A 17,689-nucleotide genomic window follows, 5' to 3' on the forward strand; every position below is an offset into this window, starting at 1 on the left:
GCGGCACGGTGCGGTCACTTGTGCTGTCGTTTTTTGAGTAATGGGTTTGTAGTTTACACCGAGCAATTTGCCCAACTGGTTGCAAAGTCTTTGTTCTTTTTTGGGGGCTTTTGCGGTTGGATTTCGCTGTTGTGGCTAGTGTCATGGTGTGACCAAACGGTGTGCCGTCCTTCGTTACCATTCACGCTGGTTGCTCCTTGGAGGCTATGAAAACTTCGGGTGCACTGGCTTTGCTGCCCCGCCTCGCACTTTTTGTTTGCACTCGCTGAGTGGTCGAACCGTATGTTACGTGGAGGGCATGTTGCAGTTTTCGCCTGCGTTGTGGGTTCTTGATATGAAGATAGCAGTGTAGGGCGTTGAATTGGCGGGACATTTGGTTGCGACCGTGATGGTCGCTGGTTCAGTGTGCGAATGCAAGAATGGCAGTAGTTTAGTGTAAATGGCCGCCGTTTTTGTTTTTCCAGCGCAGTATGTGGTACCGTGAGTAGCGCAAAGCGAAAAAGTGTCTTCCCTTTCACTCGACACATCGTGAACGCCGTACGTCACATATGAATGGTAGTCGGAAGCAAACGACCCGTAGTACAAAGGCGTTGTTTGCGTTTCAACACCTTCTATAAGGATGTGGCTGCATGGATATGCTCTTTTCCCGCTACCCCCACAGGGACAAAGCGGAAGGTGCATGTAGTCGTTGTAACTCAGCAACTGCATCTCCGTATGCAGCCTCTGCTTTTCTTTTCTATTTTGTTTGCACCTCTCTACTGATATGGTTGCAGTTGGTTTGCATGCTCTTGGGCTGCGTGTAACGGTTTTCTCGTAGCGAAGGTGTACTGTTATTTATGTCGTCGTCGCGGGCCCACCAACCCTTGTTCGTCCTGAAGCAGCATTGTAGTGCTGTTTCGACCTGCGCTCTGGACGGCCAGGGGGTGTTTGCCAACTTTTTGCTTAGTGGCGACGTCGACGGAATAGTTAGGTTGTGGGATTTGGAGCTGCGTGAGGCTCTGTTTTCGTTTCATCCGGTCCAAACCGTGAGAGGGAGCACGAAGATGGTAACGGAGGGGTCATTTTCTTCTTCGGCTGGGGATGGCGTGCTGCAGGTCGGGTTCCTTTCCTTTACAGAAGCGGTCGCTGACAGTGCAGAGACTACGGAGGTTTGGTTTTACACACAATGTCGAAATCAACAACTTTATGTGTGGAAAATTCGCTTATGCGATTTTGATAGTGGATTTGGTGGTGAGGAATGCGGCTTGGAGACTGAGAAGTTTGTGGAGCTACTGCATACAATTGATGTACCGCAGCACGGGTTCTGCCCGGTGCCTTCTGTCTGTTCCTCCCCAACTAAGTTTCTACTCGCAGTTCCGCATGACAGCAATGGAATTGTTAGCCTATGGGATGTCTGTTTGATTTCTCGAACACCCCTGTCTTGTGAAGGGTTAAAAGTTAATTGTTCGCGGTCTTTCTCTGCTGCCGGTACCCTGGCGAAATGTGGTACAATAATGTGTATTAGTTTTCGAGATTCGACCCACATCGCAGTTGCGTTTGAGAGCGGGAACGTTTCACTCAACAGTACGTGCGGCCTGCAGCTGGCGATAATTCGTGCTTTTGCGGAAACAGCAGTTGCGTGTGTGTGGTCCGGTGCTGCGCTTCTCGTAACATCGGCTGAGGGCCGTCTTCAGTGCTATACAGTAGTCGAAAGCACTGCGGAGACTCGAGACGACGCTGGGAGTGCTACTGTTACGAATATCTCTCTCGTTTTGAGGTGGGAAGTCACCCTCTCAAAGGGTTTAGGGTGTGTGGCATTGCAGCGCCATCTAGTGGTCGTTGGCTCCTGGGATCACACACTGCGTCTGTTTGATGAAGGTTCGGGCCGGGTTATTTCCATTTTAACCTTTCACAATTCTACTGTTAACAGTGTTGCAATGCCACCAGATAATGTAGCGGGCTGCGCATTGTTTGGATATGACGTGCGGCGCCCCCGTTGGTGTGATGGTGGCACCGTTTCTTGCAGTGGCAAGCAAAGTACAAACGATCAAAAGGATAAAGACGTGTACCTTTTCGCATCCGCGGGTGGAGACTATGCTGTCGCTGTGTGGCGCGTGGACTTCAAAACACTTACCGCTCTTTCGCGTGACACGCTATAAAGATGTACTTCGTTTCCCCCTGGGCTTGTTTGTGTTTCTACCGCGCCATGAAGGTGTGGTGGTGGTATACAGCGCCGTAAGGTTTTAGTGCGCGCTTCAGTTACAGTTGGCCTCCGGCGTGAGAGGTCACGCCCGGAACTTTGTGGTTTGCTTTTGATGGCCGGTAGCGGCGCATAGAGAGGTTTGTGTTATGTCGTTCTCTTTCCTTTCCTTTCTTTTTTTTGGGGGGGGGGCTCTGGTTTGGTGAACAGACGCTATTTCAGCGGCGTATTTCAAAATATCAACGGTTACGGGGTGCATCTATTGAGCCAGTCGTAGAACAAAAGAAAACAGCACTAATAAGGCGGAATAAGTGACGGCAACTCGTGGCTTACTTCCCATGCTAGGTGACCGCTACGCCGTACTTAAGGCACTGGGAAAGGGCACCTATGGGCAAGTTTTACTCTGTCACGACACAAAAACTGGGGCGCAAGTAGCCATCAAGGTTGCACGGGGTGACCCCGCGTACCGCCGCGCAGCTATGAATGAAATTGGAGTGCTGCGGGCCCTGGTAAACAACGGAGATACGTTGAACATGCTAGGATACTTTGAGCATCGTAAGTGTCTTTGTATTGTGACTGAGGTTCTCCAAATGAGCCTGTTGGACATTCTACAAGGGAGGGGATACCGTCCTTTGCCGTTGCGTGACGTGCACGTCATTGCAGGGCGTGTTCTTCGGGCGCTTGCAGCGCTCCATGATATTGGATACATGCACTGCGACGTTAAGCCGGAAAATGTCATGCTTCGTCCTCCCACTGTGCACCACGACACAGAACAAGATTTCAAAGGAACCTGTCTTATTGATTTTGGAGCGGTGCGTCAGTTTCGTGATAACAGATACTACGACATCCAGTCACTTTGGTATCGTGCGCCCGAGGTTATGCTATGTGTTCCCTACACACATCGTATTGACTCATGGAGTGTAGGGTGTCTACTGTATGAGCTTTACACGGGAGAGCCGCTCTTTTATGGGGCGAACCCACAAGATTTACTGAGCCTGATATCCCACACTGTTGGATTGCCGCGGCAAGAGAGGTCGATGTGCGGTGCGGATTATCCTGCTCAGAGTGTTGTGTGGAGGGGAAATGCGGTGGATGCGGAAACAAATATACGCCACCTCGTTCTCAAGCTACGTAGCAAAACTGCGGAAAACTGTAAGTCAGGTCAGCTACTAGCGGAGGAGGAAGCTTTTGTGAACTTGATTTCGAGGCTCCTTGAACCAGATGAGAGAAGAAGGTTATCTTGTTCTGACGCCCTAAGTCATCCCTTTTTTACGCAGCATTGTGTACATGGGGGTCACATCGAGCCTACCGTATTTCGGGCGGGTAGCGATGAAGAAAGCAGCGTATGTGGATCGTCTCCCTCCGCTGACTTCGTTTCATCATCATGCAACGCAGCGTCTTCCGGTGTCAGTGTTGCTCGATGGGAGAAGCGACCTGGATTTGCCGCTCAGTCGCAGCGCCGACAGCAGCTTTCCTTTCCTCCAAGCGACTGTACTAGAATACCTCTTGTTGGGGTTGTTGGCCATCCTACTGGGGTCGTGATAACTTCTTCGCAACCGTCACTGGCCTCCAGCATACCCGGTTCGCCTTTACACCTGCTTCTTCCACCTGTTGCGTACCCCAACACGGTAACCGCCCTCCATTCGGCACCTGCTCAAGTTCATCAACAGGTTCATGTACCACCGCTATTTGTAGGGGCGAGGACATGCACGGGGGCTCCCGCACCCCCGAACTACCCCAACAATGCAGCGGCTAGCGCTGGACGGAGTGGCATTGGCGCGCGCTTTGGAAATGATAGCCGCAACCGTGACAACAGAATGATGGCGGCTGACCCACCTGGACCTGCTTCATTACAAATGGTACGTGTCGCGCCGTGTGCTGCAGTTTCGTCAATGTACAAGGTTCTTGTGGGAAACCCCATGGGACCGGTGCTTTACGCCTCCTCAAAAGCCTGAGATGAAAGGGGAAAGGGGTCAGTTGATGCTACTTTCTTTTTTCTTTTGTCTTTGTAAACTCTCTTTTTCACTTTCCCCATCATTTTCTTTCTTTTCTTTCTCTTTACTACCTCTCCATACGCCCGTACAGAGGCATATGTTTGTTTCTTTGCGTTTGATCGCGTTCCTCCATTTCTCTTCCCATCCCACTCCATTATCGAACGTGGACGGGTGAGATGACCGCCGAATTTTCGTGTAGGTGGGGATGGTTGACGAATACCACTTGAGGATATCTTAAGAGACAATTTTTTTTTTTTTTTTGGGGGGGGGAGGGTTTGCTGTTGTAACCGCGTGAAGGGGGAGAGGTGACATTTTTTTTTTCTTTTACAGTATGTTTAATCGTAAGTGCACACATCGGAAGGAGTGCTGTCGTACTAATATATATGTGTGAGCTGGTAATAACAAGAAATATGGAAGCTTCTGAGCAAAACGGCTGGCTACTTCCTTCCCTTTCTGCTCCATGTTTTGTTTCACCAGGTTGAGAAGCTGATTTCACCGAGTTTCTACTGCCGATTATGGTTCTTGGCTGCATTTCATTTTTTACTTTATTTGCTCTACTTCATTTATGCGGCACCGAATGGGTGGTCACTTAGCTGGTGTGGCACCACTTTTTTTTATTGTTATTATTAAAGAGAAGGGAGAAAGAGAGAGAGGTGAGGAGAGACAGTAAATAATTAAGTAAAAGAACTAAAATGTAACAAGAGTAAAGGGGAAAACATTTTCTTCTTCCTCTCGTTTCTCCCCCAACCAACCAACCAACCGGCCAACTAAGGGCGCATTTCTCTATCTTTCGCAGTGAGGGTGGGATTAAAAGGTGTGTGTGTCTGTGTATGGTGGGGGGGGGAGAGCGGAAGGGTTTCAGGGTTACGGTTTTGTTTTTTTGTTGGTGTTGTTGTTTTATTTCACTAAAATTAATTGTTATCTATTGCGTTGTTAGTTTTTTCTTCATGTTAGAACACAGATTATCCCGCACGCACACTCACGATGCAGGACGAAAGGGAAACAAGAGGGGACCGTGTGCGTCTATGTAGAGGAAAGCATATGATTTCAGTGTACAGTTTCCATCCTTCTTACCACAGGCAAAAACACATGTGGATGAAAATTTCCCTCAGAGGAGAAGTTCAAGCTGAGCATCTTATTGTTTTCCTTTCGTACTGCATGTATGTGATACTGTGCTTACACTTTGTTCGCGCAACATTGCCCCCTTTCCGCTCCCTTTCTCCCCTTCCAGTTCGGTCCCACCACATGCTGCATATCTTTTTACCTTGCCGTACGCGTATGTGGTGGTGGCTGTGTGGGAAAGAAGAAGAAGGCGTCGCGGTAGGGCGTGTTATGTATATATATATATATATATATAACAAATATGCTACGCGTGCAGAAATTATTCCCTGCACATTTTGGTTTTGCTCGTTTGGTTCATTTTTTTGTTTTTACCTTTGCTCCTTGACTAGGCATAACACAGCACGACTTGCATTTAAATAGTTCCGTTTAGACACCCCTTTATATATTTACTTACGGTGGGAATGAAAGAAGGAAGGACAGAAGGGAAGGAAAAGCGAAGAATTAAGTGATTGTAGCCCGGGGTGTATATTCATGCCCGTCAGTTTCTCTATTCCCCTCACTTTTTTTTTGGTTTTACAGAATTTTAAAAAGATGAAGTAAACAATGATCATTATTATTAACAGAAAGAAAAGTCAGGGAATTGTTCGATTTTTCTTTTGTCCCTGCTTCTGCTACTGTTGTTTCTGAAGCCATTTTGGTTTACTCCAGAGCACTCTACGTGAAGTATGGGTGACGGAACACAGGGAGAGGAGGTATGGGAGAAGAAGGCATAAAGAAAGAGAGAGAAAAAGGTAAAGCCGAGTGATGAGAAAGTAAGTAAGAGAAGAGAAAAATAAAGGGAAAAATAACATGATAAACGTTGCGAGTAATGTGTTTGTGTGAGGAGGAGAAATATGGATGAATGCTACGTGTGTGTGTGTAGGGGAGGAAGGGAATAATAAGGCAAAGAAAATAGTTATAAAAAGGAGTTGATGAGCCTGTCGTTGTCTCACACCGCCAACTCGAGTGACAAAAAAAAACGACAGTAATGGTTAGGCAAGGCGGCAACAATAAGGCCAATCTTTGTTGTTATCGTTGCCTTGTTCGCGCTATGTCCTCTTCTTTATTACCGTACACTATTTAGACCCTCGTTTATTACCCCTCATTGATTTACATCGGTGCCCAATAAACGTACTGCCTTTTCCATTGCTGTACAAATCTTTTTTGTCCTTTTTTAGTGATTTTTTGTTTTTGTTTCTCCCCCTTCTATGGCTGTTTTTCCCCTTCTAGGGTTCACTTTTTTTCACATTCGTGTGGAATGCGGAGTAGTGGCAAGTGACGTATAGAAGAGAGGAAAGGGGAAAAAGAGGCGTAACACGGAAGCGAAACTCGTGTGTGTAGGGGGAGGGGGATGAGGAGAAAGGGAATCTGTCAGCTGATTTTTTTTTTCATAAATGAATTGTTCGCTTGCTGTTTTTGTTTGTCTGGTATATATGTGTTTATATATTTATGTATTTACGTATATGTGTGTGAAAACGAAGTAAAATGGTGGGTGGACAATGAGGGCGGCCGTGGGGGTTACCCAGAGGTCCTGATTGGTGGTGTGGTGCATCAATAAAAGATGGGGATGGGCGGCTGTAAGTCCGTTTCTTTTTTTTTTCCAAAAGAAAAGGAAAGGGGAAAGCGGGACGCTACGCACCATGCAAAGTGCAACAAACGCCCCTTGTCGCCGTAGCCTTATATCCATTCCCCTGATACTATAGAAAGCGGTGTAATATATATATATATATATATATGAACATGTTGCTGGTGTGAAGATCCATTCCCCTCCCGCTTACATACATCTGCATGTTTTTGCGTACGTGGTTGAATCCTTCTACGCTGCAGAATATTCAACTCCCACATTTGTCGGTAGTTGTTACGGCATTTTTTTTTTAAAAAAAAGGATTTGTGACTGCAGTGTGATTTTGTGTTCAACGGTTAACACATTATTGTTATTGCTATCACCGTCTATATATACAAGTTTTTTTTTGTGTGTGTGTATGTGTGCCGCTTATAGTAGTAAATTCTTTTACCTTTTCTATTTATTTTCCAGACCCTTTCACATTTCTATTTCTGCATTTTCTTATTAAGAACAAAATAAAATTACTTTGGTGCTTGCTTTACATTCTTTTTTCTTTTTGTGGTGCTACATTTTGCCTTTGCGTGCGTGATTCTGTAAGGTAATTTCCAGAAATGGTCGGGGTTAAATTGAGCGAACTCGATCCCGAGGAAGACGGAGGTGAGGTGTTTTTTTTTTTTTTAATCGCAGACTTCATCTTTTGTGTGATGCTTTTGTTGTAGCCATGAAATGACGTCCCACATTACCATTCTTTTTTGTTTTCACATGATCGGTAGAAGAGGAGAAATCGTTCTTTTTTTTTCCTCTTTTTCACTAAACAGTTTAATTCGGTGGAGGACGAGAGGGTCATATATGTCTTTGTGTATGCGTGTTTTTTTTTTTGTTTCGGAAGGAAGCAAAATCAAAGTAATAAGAGGATAGAAACTTTTCATAGGCAAACAAAGGAATAATAATAATAATAATGATAGTAAGAAGGTGAAGGAGCAAAGGGATGCCTTCACCTTCGTTTGTTTGCCGATTTTTCAGTATTCACTCATTCGTTCACTCATTCTTTTCTTTTTTTTTCTTTTTCGTACCCACACGCCGTTGTCTTTTGCACTGCCATCGTCATCCCTCCGGTGCCTTATTTTTATATTTTTGGCACGCTTCTCCTAATTGCCCGCTGGTCCATAACCCGTGTTCAACGCTTTATACTTTCAACTGACCTGTTGTTTGTTCTTTTTGTGTGTCATTTGGTTTTGTTTTACTTCTCTTTTTGTTTTTTTTCTTTTTCTTTGTTTTTTTCGTGTGTGTGTGTGTGTGTGTGTGTGTGTGTTATGAGCGGTAGCGTGGCCACGCGCGGATATGTTGCACGGTTCGGTTGGAAATGAGCAGCTGTAATCACTCTGAGAGGTGTTTATTTTTAAAAGGTTCCGGTAAAGTGCGGGCGCCACATAAATGTGGACACTTTGCGTGGTGCATGTAATTTCTACGTTCCATAAGGGAGACAGGAGAACATGAGCAACGGCTGTGAAGACAGAAGGGAAATCAATAAGCAACAACAGTAGCAACTAAAAAGAAAGAAGAAAAAAGAAAAGAAAACAGTAGCAATAGAAAAAACAGTAATCCAACTGTGCAAACATTTGTGTGCACTACATTTTTTTTTTTTTGCACACCTCGTTTTTTTTTTCTTTCGCGTCTCTTCTTCCATCTTTTTAGCGAATTTTTATTTTTGTTTGGTGAGGAGGGGGAGGGTGAAGTGGACGGGTTCATATGAAGTGGGTAGCAGGGGATGACATGAAGGATGTGGTATTTTTTTTTATATTTTTCATCTTTTCAGTTTAACCACACTTCTGTTTTACTTCTTTGCCTCCCCCGTTCCTCCCCTTCTTTTACCTTTTCATTTTTTTTAAAGTCTTAAAAAAAATAATCTTTCACTCGCGTGTAGAAGGGTACTGGCGCTTTTTTCTTTATTATTGTGAGGGAAATTTTTGTTCTCTTTTCGTTATTTTCCCCTGTTTTTTTTTGTTTCTTTTTGTATCATTTAGATATACTTTTTCAGTGAGTGGTGCCCCTCTTGTCCTTTTTTTTAAAAAAATTTTGGCCTGCCGACGCACCCCTAAAAAATGTGCTGAATTTCTCCCTTTTTCACTTGAAGACGCACTTCAAAAGGGGGGAAAAGAAGTGACGGCACTTCGCCAGAGAGTCTCATCACTGAGTTGTGTGTCTATGTATATATTTATCTATTTATTTTCTGCTTGTTTATTAAATAAATGAATAAATAAATAAATAAATATATATATATATATTGCGTGTGTTTGTGTGTGTGTGTGTGTGCGTCTACATTTCCTTTCCCTTTTCTCTCTGTATTTACTGGTAACATTTCTCGTGCTTATTGCCGAGTTTCAGCCGACGATGCGGCTGCCGCATCCGAGCAATTCAACGTGGTATTGCCGCGTTCCCTTCTTTTTTTTTTTCCTTTTACCTTTTTTACTCCTTTCCATTTTTTCTTCCTTTTGCAAATTCATCTACGGGGGTTGCGATCCCTTATTTTTGTTCCTCTTCCTTCATTTTCTCTATTCTTTCCTCTCCGTTATGCTTTTCTTTTTCTTTTTTTTTTCGGTGGCCGCCAGTAGTACCCTTTCGTTTGATTGCCGTAACATTTGTACCGCATCGCCCCTACAGTTCCCCGTTTTCTCCTTCACTTTTTTTCTTTTTTCTTTTTTTTTTTTGTTACCCCTCGTGTAACTGCGGGAACTGCTGCTGCATTCCGTAGTTCACATGTGTTTGGCTCATTTGTTGGCGGGAGCGGCGGCGATGTAACGGCTATCAGTGGGCGTGTGCGTGTGTTGTGTGATTGCGGGGAAAATATTTGGCTTCGCACATGCGGGGAAGAAATTATTTGACCCGTTATTACTTTAATACCGTCAAGTTGGTAATGGATGTGCAATCGAAGGGAATGAATGCTGATTGTGAGGGTGCGTGGGATGTGTGTGTGTGTTTTTTTTTTAATTATTGTTGTTGTTTATTTATTTATTTTTCCGAGCATATGTGCCTTTGTTGTATTTCATACTTTAATGTTTCTTTAACCACAATCATATACACTTTGGTGTGGTTTTTATTTTCCTCTGTGACCTTGTGGGGCACCTTACCTCATTTTGTTACTCATTTTTTTCCTTTTCACCGTGCGATCATTTGTATTTACTGTCTGTTGACTTCGATTTTTTTTTCCTTTTTTTTCCTTTTCGTTGGTGGGGACGCACACCAATATCATGGGATATTCCATTCATATGTTTTGGTTCCTGTATTAAATGTTTCACTCCTCATGTTTTTTCCTCCCCCCTTCTCGTCATACTTTGCTACGTGATTCCGCTCTATATATTTCTTGCACTCAATGGGAAGTACTCATTTTCTGTCTCGTATTTTCTTTTTTATTCTTTAAACACCTGTGGCTCTTTGGAAGGTAGTGTTTTTTTATAGGTGGGTAGGAAGTCCCAGTTGGACTTGTTAACGGTGGGGATTCCGTTTTTTTTTTCTTTTCTTCCCTTTTCTTTTCCCCTTTCATTAGTTAGGGGGAGAGCGATATATATATATATATATAAATAAATACATATATTTAACCAGAAACTACATATCACGCTTCTCCTTTGTTTTGATTTTAGACGTAGCCGTCAGTTTCTGAGGACGGGCCAAAAGAAAGGGGAAAAAAGGAAAGAGGGAAACAATCTCTCCTTCCGTACTCGCGCATTCATTTTTTTTCTTTTTTGGACAATTGTTTGGTAGAGGCACTCGCTGTTATTACCATTATTATTGTCATTGCCGTTTCAATACCGCCATTCGGCTTGTGTGACTGTGTGAATGAGTGGAAACTCACAAACTGCTAGAGCCCTTACGCGGGCTGCATCGGCTGATGGGTTTAATCCATCCAATACGGGCGCGTTTTCCCCCGATGTTGAGGATTTTGAAGCACTTGAAACTCAAGCCCGCGCAGCACTGGAGGATTTGGCAGCGAATGGAAGTCGCAATGAGGCCTTAACGGTGGAGTACATGTGCATTTTAAGAACGTATCGACAGGCCTGTGAAAGGCGTGCGCAATATGTTGAAGCAGACCTCGTGCAGCGGGTGTTGCGGTACATGCGGTTAGATGAGGAGACGCGCCACGTGTGTGGTTTGACGGAGCTTCAAAGGCAGGAGCGGGATGCCATTGAAACTTTACACCGTGAAGAGGTTCAGGAGTTTCACCATGCGTGGAACATGCGAATAGATGAATTGGAGGAAGAGCAACTGCGGTTGGAAACAGCGCTTATTGAGCGCCAAAATGCAGAGCTGCAGTCCTTCTATGAGGAGGTCAACAGTTTAAACCCGCACGCAGCAAAGTGTAGCAGGGGGTTGTTGTACGCGCGCGCAGTAGAGCACATTCTCGCGTCCCAGCGGGAATACGTACGCGCCCACAAGAAAAAAAAAGAAGCCGATACTATCGAGGCAAGAGATGCCGAGAGGTTTGTCCAGGCGAAGGTGGAACTGCTTGAGCGACGTGAGGCGATGATGCGGCAGAAGCATGAACAAGAACGACACGTGCTTGAGGTAAAAGCTAAAAGGCGCAGAGCGGAGATGGAGGCGGCCCGAAAGAGGGAACTTTACATCTTGCTGAGGCGGTATTTGAATGCACAGCGTGAGTTGGAACTTCACCAGAACATTGTTCGGAGTAAAACGGGAACTATTCTTCTGAAACACGCCAGCAACACCAAGGGAAATACGAGCGGAACTGCTGTGCTGGTGGAGAGCGCAGAGTCCGGCGCATTTGGGATAAGGGCAAGGAAGCAACATTTAGACAATTTAGTCGATTCGTGCACATTACCAAAAATTGGGACAAAGCCGAAGTAAATGTAAATTCAGGCTCTGAGATGGTTTCTGGCGTACAATCCGGGACGGGGATGGAGTAATGATGGAAGGAAGAAATATAAGGAAGTGTGAAGAGAGGAAAAAGAAATTTGAAGTGATGGTGCGAACTTCCGCTAGGTGTTCAGGGCCGTTGACAAGGCTGTATATACTTCTGTTTAAAAGAGGAAACAAAAAGCCCGAAACATTTTATACTAGAGGGCCATCAAACTAAGCAGGTTGGGAAATCTGTGCTGCTCGGGCGTGTGTAACAGTGCTCAAGAATATCCCACCGTATCATGTAAATTAAGCACAAAAGCCTTCTTCTTTTGTTCGTGTCAATTTGTTCATTTTTGCTCGTCGGAGGCCTAGTCGATAATACGTACTTGCAAACAATCGTGTGTACCTTCTCCCTTCCACATCACCAACACCACGTCCCAGCACTTTAAGAGCCTTTAAAAAAATAAAACAAAAATAGGTGAAATAAGGGTTGGACCGCTGGTGGGGGAACATGCGAGTAGAAGGTCTGATTCGGTAACGTATGTGTGTATGTGTTTATGTTTTTTCTTTTCTTCTTTTTTTTTCTTGGTGGAGGAGGTGCGGTGTTGAGAGTGTTTTTCTTTGGGCAGTTGTTTAGGTATCAGACACAGGGACAGATAGAGCCCACCAAGGCGTCGCATTCTATTTCTTTCCTTGTGTATTTTCTTCTATGTCGTTACTATCTTGATGTATTTTTCTTTCACGGCAGGACTCCGCGAGAGGTTGATACCGTGTTGTTTTGGCCCATGCAAGAGCAAGTGGCCATGGATGGACCAATGGTTGGTTCCTGAAGTCTGTATCATATCCAGTACACTTGTTTTTTCTTTTGGTGCCTCTCCCGCCCTTTTGTTCCTTTGTTTCACTGTTATTGTTCCTCATGCGGGAAAATCAAGTAACTTTGTGGTGTCTGCTCGATGTTGTAACTGATGATTTGCTGCCGCCTCTTCTTTTTTTTCTTTGTTTGTCCCACGGTTACTTAGTACCCTCCCCGTATCTTCTTCCCGTTTTCACAATTTTTGTCACTCTACTGTTTGTGGGCGTGTTTGTGTTTGGGTTATTCACACGTAGGGGAAAGGGCTCCCGAAGGAAGGGTGCATCCAAACGGTGAATTAAAAGCAGAAGGGAAAGATTTATACTCCTTACTTTTTTGTCGATTTCCGAGGGCTAACAGCGAATACATTTTTGACACATACCCTTTTTTTCTAGAGGACGGGTATTATATCTTGTGAAGGGTGCGAACACCGCCTCCGCACTCCGTTTCCTCTCTGCCATTACCTCAATATAATGTTGAGCACCCTTTTCTTCGATGGTGCTGACGCTACCAGTGCACTTCACGTACGCACAACTCTTGAAGATCGCTTGGGTGATGCACCTGCACGTACCGCAGCTGACAATGTTGTTTCATATCAGGCGATGGATTTCCCCAGTAGCGGGTCGATTCCGGTTCCATCACTGCGCGCCACACTTTTGTGGTGGTTGGATCGTGATGAGCCGCTGGTTCACATATTGCTAACGGGAAGCACAGTCGGAGATATGAGTTATTCTTCCCGTAAACTGTCAGTGGAGCTGGTATCACCGCGGCACACTATTATTGCCTGTGGTGTTACACACGTGCGAGATCAGGCGGTGTTTGCCGTGTCGTGGGTAACTTCTCTTCTCGAAGCAGGGGCTTTGCAAATTCAGCTGCAAAGGAGTAGTGATCATCACAGCCAATTGCTTATTGTTCCGGATGAACAAGCAGTACTAACATCGCGCTTCTCGGGTGTGGCGGCGGCGTTTGAGTATGATGCGTCAGTGGTTCAGGCGAAGTCAAATGGCAATGGAGGTAACGTCGATGACGAAGAGGGAAACGGGTCAGAACCCACATTGTGTGCCTCGGTTATTGCGAGCCTGCCGCAGGCCGCCGCCGCCGATGGGCTGCTTTCTGTCATTCTGTTAAGTAACGGCTGCAGGTTGTGGCGTGTGGAAATAGCCAGTGATGGTACCTTTGTTGAGCATGAGTTCAAAGATGCAAGTGGAACTAGTGATAGCGATGGGGAGTTTTTAGGCGGCAGTTTACTTCCGTCATGGCTCCTCACGTGGTCGCAAGATCATAGGGAAAAGAGCCACCGGCGGTACATCGCCGTGAGTTCCGTGCAGCTGACCCACTACTTTGCCATTCTTCGCTCTAATGGCTCAATAGGATTGTACGATGACTCCCTGTCCACCATTTCATCAGCGTCAGAGTGTGCCCTAACAAAGGATGAGATGGTTTTTAGTCACGCACTTCAGTGGTCCGCGCTTATCGGTAATGACGTGCATGTTGTCACCAGTTTTGGTAGGAAGGAAATTCGGCAGTGCTTGTGGGCTCGGATACCCATCGCATCAACAAGCGGTGATGATCCCAAAACAGTCAAAATGACGATCCTCCCACCTTCGTCCACGAGCACCCTTTTGGGGTGTGTTGCCATAAACCCAACACGTCTTTCCCTTTTGTGGGGTATTGGGGCAGAGGAGGATGCATGTATTCGTTGTTCGCTTTCTGTTGGTTCACTCATGCATGCCAATGAGCAGGGCTTGTCAGGCATATTGCAAATCATTGATGCAGAGGAGGAGTTGGATGCAGATGGCGGTTCCATCAGTGGTTCTTGTGCTTATTCTTCACTCAGGGAGGCCCAGACTTTCTTCTGTCATTCTAAACCGCTGCATGCGCTTACGGCTGTGGGAGAAGAAATGGTACTGGTAGAAAAGGTTGATGAGAGCGTACGAGCTCATGTACTCACCAGTGATATGAGTCCGCTCGAGGAGATGCTGGAATCTGCCTTTGCCGTTACGAGGCCGGTTGCGGCGACGACGCACTGCACACTACCACTTGCATCCCTTCATCTGATTCCTACGGTGGTTAGAGAAAGCGGATGTGCGACGGCGGGAAAGCTTGAAGCATTTTATGAGGGCATAGAACTGGCTGCCTCATGTGCAGAGGCCGCGGATCACCTTTCGGCCCTTTTGATCAATGCAGTGCATTGTGTTCCAGTCGCATCCACCCTGGGTGGCTTTCAATTACTGCGCAGTGCCGCACATTTACAGGGGTATACGCCCTCCGGATTTGTAAACGAGGACGCTATCAAGGCCGCCATCGAACACGCAACTATGTTTTTTGACGTTTCCACAAGGAAGGCATCGTTCTGTAGCTACTCGAGACACTTTATTCAACATACCATCGCACGGGATCTCTTGTTGCGCGTTGCTTACCTTACATGCTCTTTTATTGGTTGGATGGGGTCGGACCCTGATTACCGAACGAGTCCTGAGATTGCCCGCGTCCGCGCTACTCTTGAACTTTTGTCCGCTGCGTACCATTCCGTAAGCGTCACAGGCCCTTCAACAGCAACCATCGTACCTGAAGTGCGTAAAACGGTCGTTGACGATGCCATTAGGTTGTTTTTACAATTTACGGTGGGCGAGGAAGCGGAGGGAAACGATGTGCTTTTTGCCGTCCGGGTGGCAAACAGGCTAAGGGCCTGCAATGAAGCTCGCGGTCCAAAAGCTTGTGCAACTTGGTGCAATCTACTTAGTCGTCGTTATCCGTGCTTGCAACACTTCCGAATTATTCGCTGCATCGAGGTAGGCCGGACGTCATGTCCCTCACAACTAGCTGCTATGTGCCTGGCGACCACCTTTCACTTGGTGAACTGTCCTGTGCCAGTTGCCAAAGCGTTGTTGCTCGACTGTGGGTTGGCCATATACAACGACAGCACATTTCAAACTGCCTTCAACGGTATAGACGTCAGAGAGTGGTGGGCGCTGCTAGACGATAGCGGTGACTCCAACGATGGAAAAATAAGTGCCGTCATCGCCTCTGTGTACCGTGTGGCGCTCCTTCGCTGCATTGTGCACCCCGGTACTTCACACCATGCGAGCGCTAGTGCATCGCTAGTTCGTGAGCTGTTTCTTGCGGAACTGATTCAACTCGGACAGCACCTTCAAGAGTCACGTCTTGACTGTCCTGGGATCCTTCGGGCACTCACAGAACTCCGCGTAGATACGCACATGTTTCTCGCGAGAGCGGCTCTCGACGATCCCAACTTTGGGGATGCGTTCCGGTCGATTGCAGATGTGCAGCAGATCGCGGTGGGTCCTGATATAAAGACTGTGTGCATGGAGAAGATTGGGCTTTTGATTGGTGAGGTAGTCGAGATTGCGTCTTCATCCGATGAACTTACCGACTGCCTTGTCGACGTCACGCACTGTAGTGCTGAACTAGACACTCTTCTCACGTCCAAGTGGTACTCGTTTATTGCACGACTAGCTGTCAGAAGCGGTTCAACAGAGGCAGAACAACTGCGATGGCGCGCAGCAATTGGCCTGTACCGTTACCTTTGCAAGCGTCACGCATACGGGCAAGCCGGCCGGATGATGACAGACCTTACCACAGCCATACGTTGCTCATCGCTTCGTGCGAACGTTGTTGAAACAGTGGTGGAACTCACTTCACTGGCTGTGACCGCGGTGGAACTCATCTCTCCAATAGCTCCACTTCAGGTACAAGACAGCGAACCCTTGGATGGTGCTCAGGAATCTTCCACATTTAGTGCGTGCAGTGGTACAGGGTGCTTTTTTACACCAGAGTACGCAGCTGTGAGGGAGCCGTTGGGTCGTGAGCACCTTCCATGGGTGCGGCGTCGCCATTATCAGGCATATTGTGAACAGCAACTCCTGAAGGCGAATCGACGTGTGGACTGCACGGATTTGTGGGTAGAAAATCCGCCACCAGCGGCGTACGCCGCTGCATTGAGACGCTTCGTGGAGGCACTCATGGAGGCGCGGCTATGGACTGAGGCTTTGCGGTTTGCAGCTATGGCAGGGGCTGATGTTGGTTTGGTGCTTCAAAATCACGCGCTGGACCTTATGAAACATACAAATTACACCTGCGACGAGGAGGCTCTTGAGGAGTGGGTTATGTTAGTGGCAAGTTGTGAAGAATTTTCCACACTTTCTAACAAGTATTCACCATTGCGTTCAACTGTTGTCACAGCACTTCTATGTGACTGCGAAAAGGTGTGCCCTGCGCTCCTAGATTCTCTCCTAAAGGCCGACCGCTATGAAGCGCTACAAGCGCTTCTTGAGGTATTTGAAACGCTGCTTCGCAGAAATTCCTTCTCCGAAGGAGACGATATGACCGACGGAGAGGACCGTAACCACGACTCCTTGACATCTGCCGCATGCAATGAGGAGGAAGGTGATGATAAAAGTGACGGTGCGTACAAACCATGGATGTTGCTGCTGAAGGCCCTTCAAATCGGTACCGCCGTTCTCATGGACTCGCTCTCGAATGAAGAAAAGTTTGAGCTAAACGAAGCACCGATGACGGCTGGTGTCTTTGATCCTATGGTGCGGAGGGCGAGTGAACTACTGAACTCACCGTTGTTGCTTCAACACCCTTCTCTTGTGAAAGCGGAGGGTACAGCAACGAACTTTTTGAAATTTGTTGGGTTGGTGAAGCAGAAGAAGTTAGCAGGGCTATAGTTGCTCCCGAATAAGGAAAGGCCAGGTAGTGTGCGTCAAAATAGAGGAGTAATTCTAAGGTAGGAGAAGAAGTGAAGCAAAAGTTGAAAACTTATATATATTATATTTTTCCTGGGGTGGCAACAAGAGTTGAGTCCAAGACATTTTTTGTCACCACAACTCTATCTGCGAACCATTTTGTTGGTTGGTTGTGGCGGCGGATCGTGAAGTTGCCAATGGGGGCGACAAAATTATCAAAAAAAGGCAATGAAAGGGGGATGTCACTCAAGCCCACCAAGGGGAGGGGAGGTGGTGAACGAATGGTTGGTAATCTCTTAAAAGGGAAACACTTTTTTTTGCCGCCGCGGCGTGCGGTTGAACTCTTGTGTGCGTGTGTGAAGGGGAGCCATGCCATTTTTCGCTACGTACACGCAGCTCTGTACTTAATTCTCACTTTTACCCTCGTAGGTGGAC

The 17,689-nt window shown here is 46.4% G+C and overlaps 8 protein-coding genes across 8 annotated transcripts, besides 14 other annotated features; 7 read left to right on the plus strand and 1 right to left on the minus strand.

Moving 5' to 3' along the window:
- Nucleotides 1-53: 53 nt before the first annotated feature.
- On the minus strand, nucleotides 54-527 carry Tb10.6k15.0790 (hypothetical protein; the record flags this gene model as incomplete). Its single annotated transcript, XM_818088.1, has 1 exon — nucleotides 54-527. One exon carries the CDS (start codon nucleotides 525-527, stop codon nucleotides 54-56), a length of 474 nt encoding a protein of 157 aa, XP_823181.1.
- A 309-nt stretch (nucleotides 528-836) lies between these two features.
- Nucleotides 837-2,138, plus strand: Tb10.6k15.0780 (hypothetical protein, conserved; the record flags this gene model as incomplete). Its single annotated transcript, XM_818089.1, has 1 exon — nucleotides 837-2,138. The coding sequence occupies one exon, from the start codon at nucleotides 837-839 to the stop codon at nucleotides 2,136-2,138; it is 1,302 nt and encodes a 433-aa protein (XP_823182.1).
- A 379-nt stretch (nucleotides 2,139-2,517) lies between these two features.
- Nucleotides 2,518-4,134, plus strand: Tb10.6k15.0770 (protein kinase, putative; the record flags this gene model as incomplete). Its single annotated transcript, XM_818090.1, has 1 exon — nucleotides 2,518-4,134. One exon carries the CDS (start codon nucleotides 2,518-2,520, stop codon nucleotides 4,132-4,134), a length of 1,617 nt encoding a protein of 538 aa, XP_823183.1.
- A 32-nt stretch (nucleotides 4,135-4,166) lies between these two features.
- Nucleotides 4,167-4,242: a sequence feature (T-rich).
- Nucleotides 4,243-4,916: 674 nt separating this feature from the next.
- Nucleotides 4,917-4,944: a microsatellite.
- Nucleotides 4,945-5,157: 213 nt separating this feature from the next.
- Tb10.6k15.0750 (hypothetical protein) lies at nucleotides 5,158-5,655 on the plus strand (the record flags this gene model as incomplete). Its single annotated transcript, XM_818091.1, has 1 exon — nucleotides 5,158-5,655. The coding sequence occupies one exon, from the start codon at nucleotides 5,158-5,160 to the stop codon at nucleotides 5,653-5,655; it is 498 nt and encodes a 165-aa protein (XP_823184.1).
- Nucleotides 5,505-5,530: a microsatellite.
- A 1,333-nt stretch (nucleotides 5,656-6,988) lies between the features above and the next one.
- Nucleotides 6,989-7,010: a microsatellite.
- Nucleotides 7,011-7,780: 770 nt separating this feature from the next.
- Nucleotides 7,781-7,806: a microsatellite.
- A 237-nt stretch (nucleotides 7,807-8,043) lies between these two features.
- Nucleotides 8,044-8,119: a sequence feature (T-rich).
- Nucleotide 8,120: 1 nt separating this feature from the next.
- Nucleotides 8,121-8,150: a microsatellite.
- Nucleotides 8,151-8,387: 237 nt separating this feature from the next.
- Nucleotides 8,388-8,434: a sequence feature (A-rich).
- A 646-nt stretch (nucleotides 8,435-9,080) lies between these two features.
- Nucleotides 9,081-9,122: a microsatellite.
- Nucleotide 9,123: 1 nt separating this feature from the next.
- Nucleotides 9,124-9,154: a microsatellite.
- Nucleotides 9,155-9,229: 75 nt separating this feature from the next.
- Nucleotides 9,230-9,562, plus strand: Tb10.6k15.0730 (hypothetical protein; the record flags this gene model as incomplete). The annotated part of the gene is made up of 1 exon (XM_818092.1): nucleotides 9,230-9,562. The coding sequence occupies one exon, from the start codon at nucleotides 9,230-9,232 to the stop codon at nucleotides 9,560-9,562; it is 333 nt and encodes a 110-aa protein (XP_823185.1).
- Nucleotides 9,273-9,434: a sequence feature (T-rich).
- Nucleotides 9,520-9,546: a microsatellite.
- A 136-nt stretch (nucleotides 9,563-9,698) lies between the features above and the next one.
- On the plus strand, nucleotides 9,699-10,181 carry Tb10.6k15.0720 (hypothetical protein; the record flags this gene model as incomplete). Its single annotated transcript, XM_818093.1, has 1 exon — nucleotides 9,699-10,181. One exon carries the CDS (start codon nucleotides 9,699-9,701, stop codon nucleotides 10,179-10,181), a length of 483 nt encoding a protein of 160 aa, XP_823186.1.
- Nucleotides 10,182-10,340: 159 nt separating this feature from the next.
- Nucleotides 10,341-10,370: a microsatellite.
- A 26-nt stretch (nucleotides 10,371-10,396) lies between these two features.
- Nucleotides 10,397-10,430: a microsatellite.
- A 242-nt stretch (nucleotides 10,431-10,672) lies between these two features.
- Nucleotides 10,673-11,698, plus strand: Tb10.6k15.0710 (hypothetical protein, conserved; the record flags this gene model as incomplete). Its single annotated transcript, XM_818094.1, has 1 exon — nucleotides 10,673-11,698. The coding sequence occupies one exon, from the start codon at nucleotides 10,673-10,675 to the stop codon at nucleotides 11,696-11,698; it is 1,026 nt and encodes a 341-aa protein (XP_823187.1).
- Nucleotides 11,699-13,015: 1,317 nt separating this feature from the next.
- Tb10.6k15.0690 (hypothetical protein, conserved) lies at nucleotides 13,016-17,236 on the plus strand (the record flags this gene model as incomplete). The annotated part of the gene is made up of 1 exon (XM_818095.1): nucleotides 13,016-17,236. The coding sequence occupies one exon, from the start codon at nucleotides 13,016-13,018 to the stop codon at nucleotides 17,234-17,236; it is 4,221 nt and encodes a 1,406-aa protein (XP_823188.1).
- Between the last annotated feature and the right edge of the window lie 453 nt (nucleotides 17,237-17,689).

This window comes from Trypanosoma brucei, chromosome 10, assembly GCF_000002445.2.
Source record: "Trypanosoma brucei brucei TREU927 chromosome 10, whole genome shotgun sequence".
Classification (NCBI taxonomy): Eukaryota; Euglenozoa; class Kinetoplastea; order Trypanosomatida; family Trypanosomatidae; genus Trypanosoma; species Trypanosoma brucei.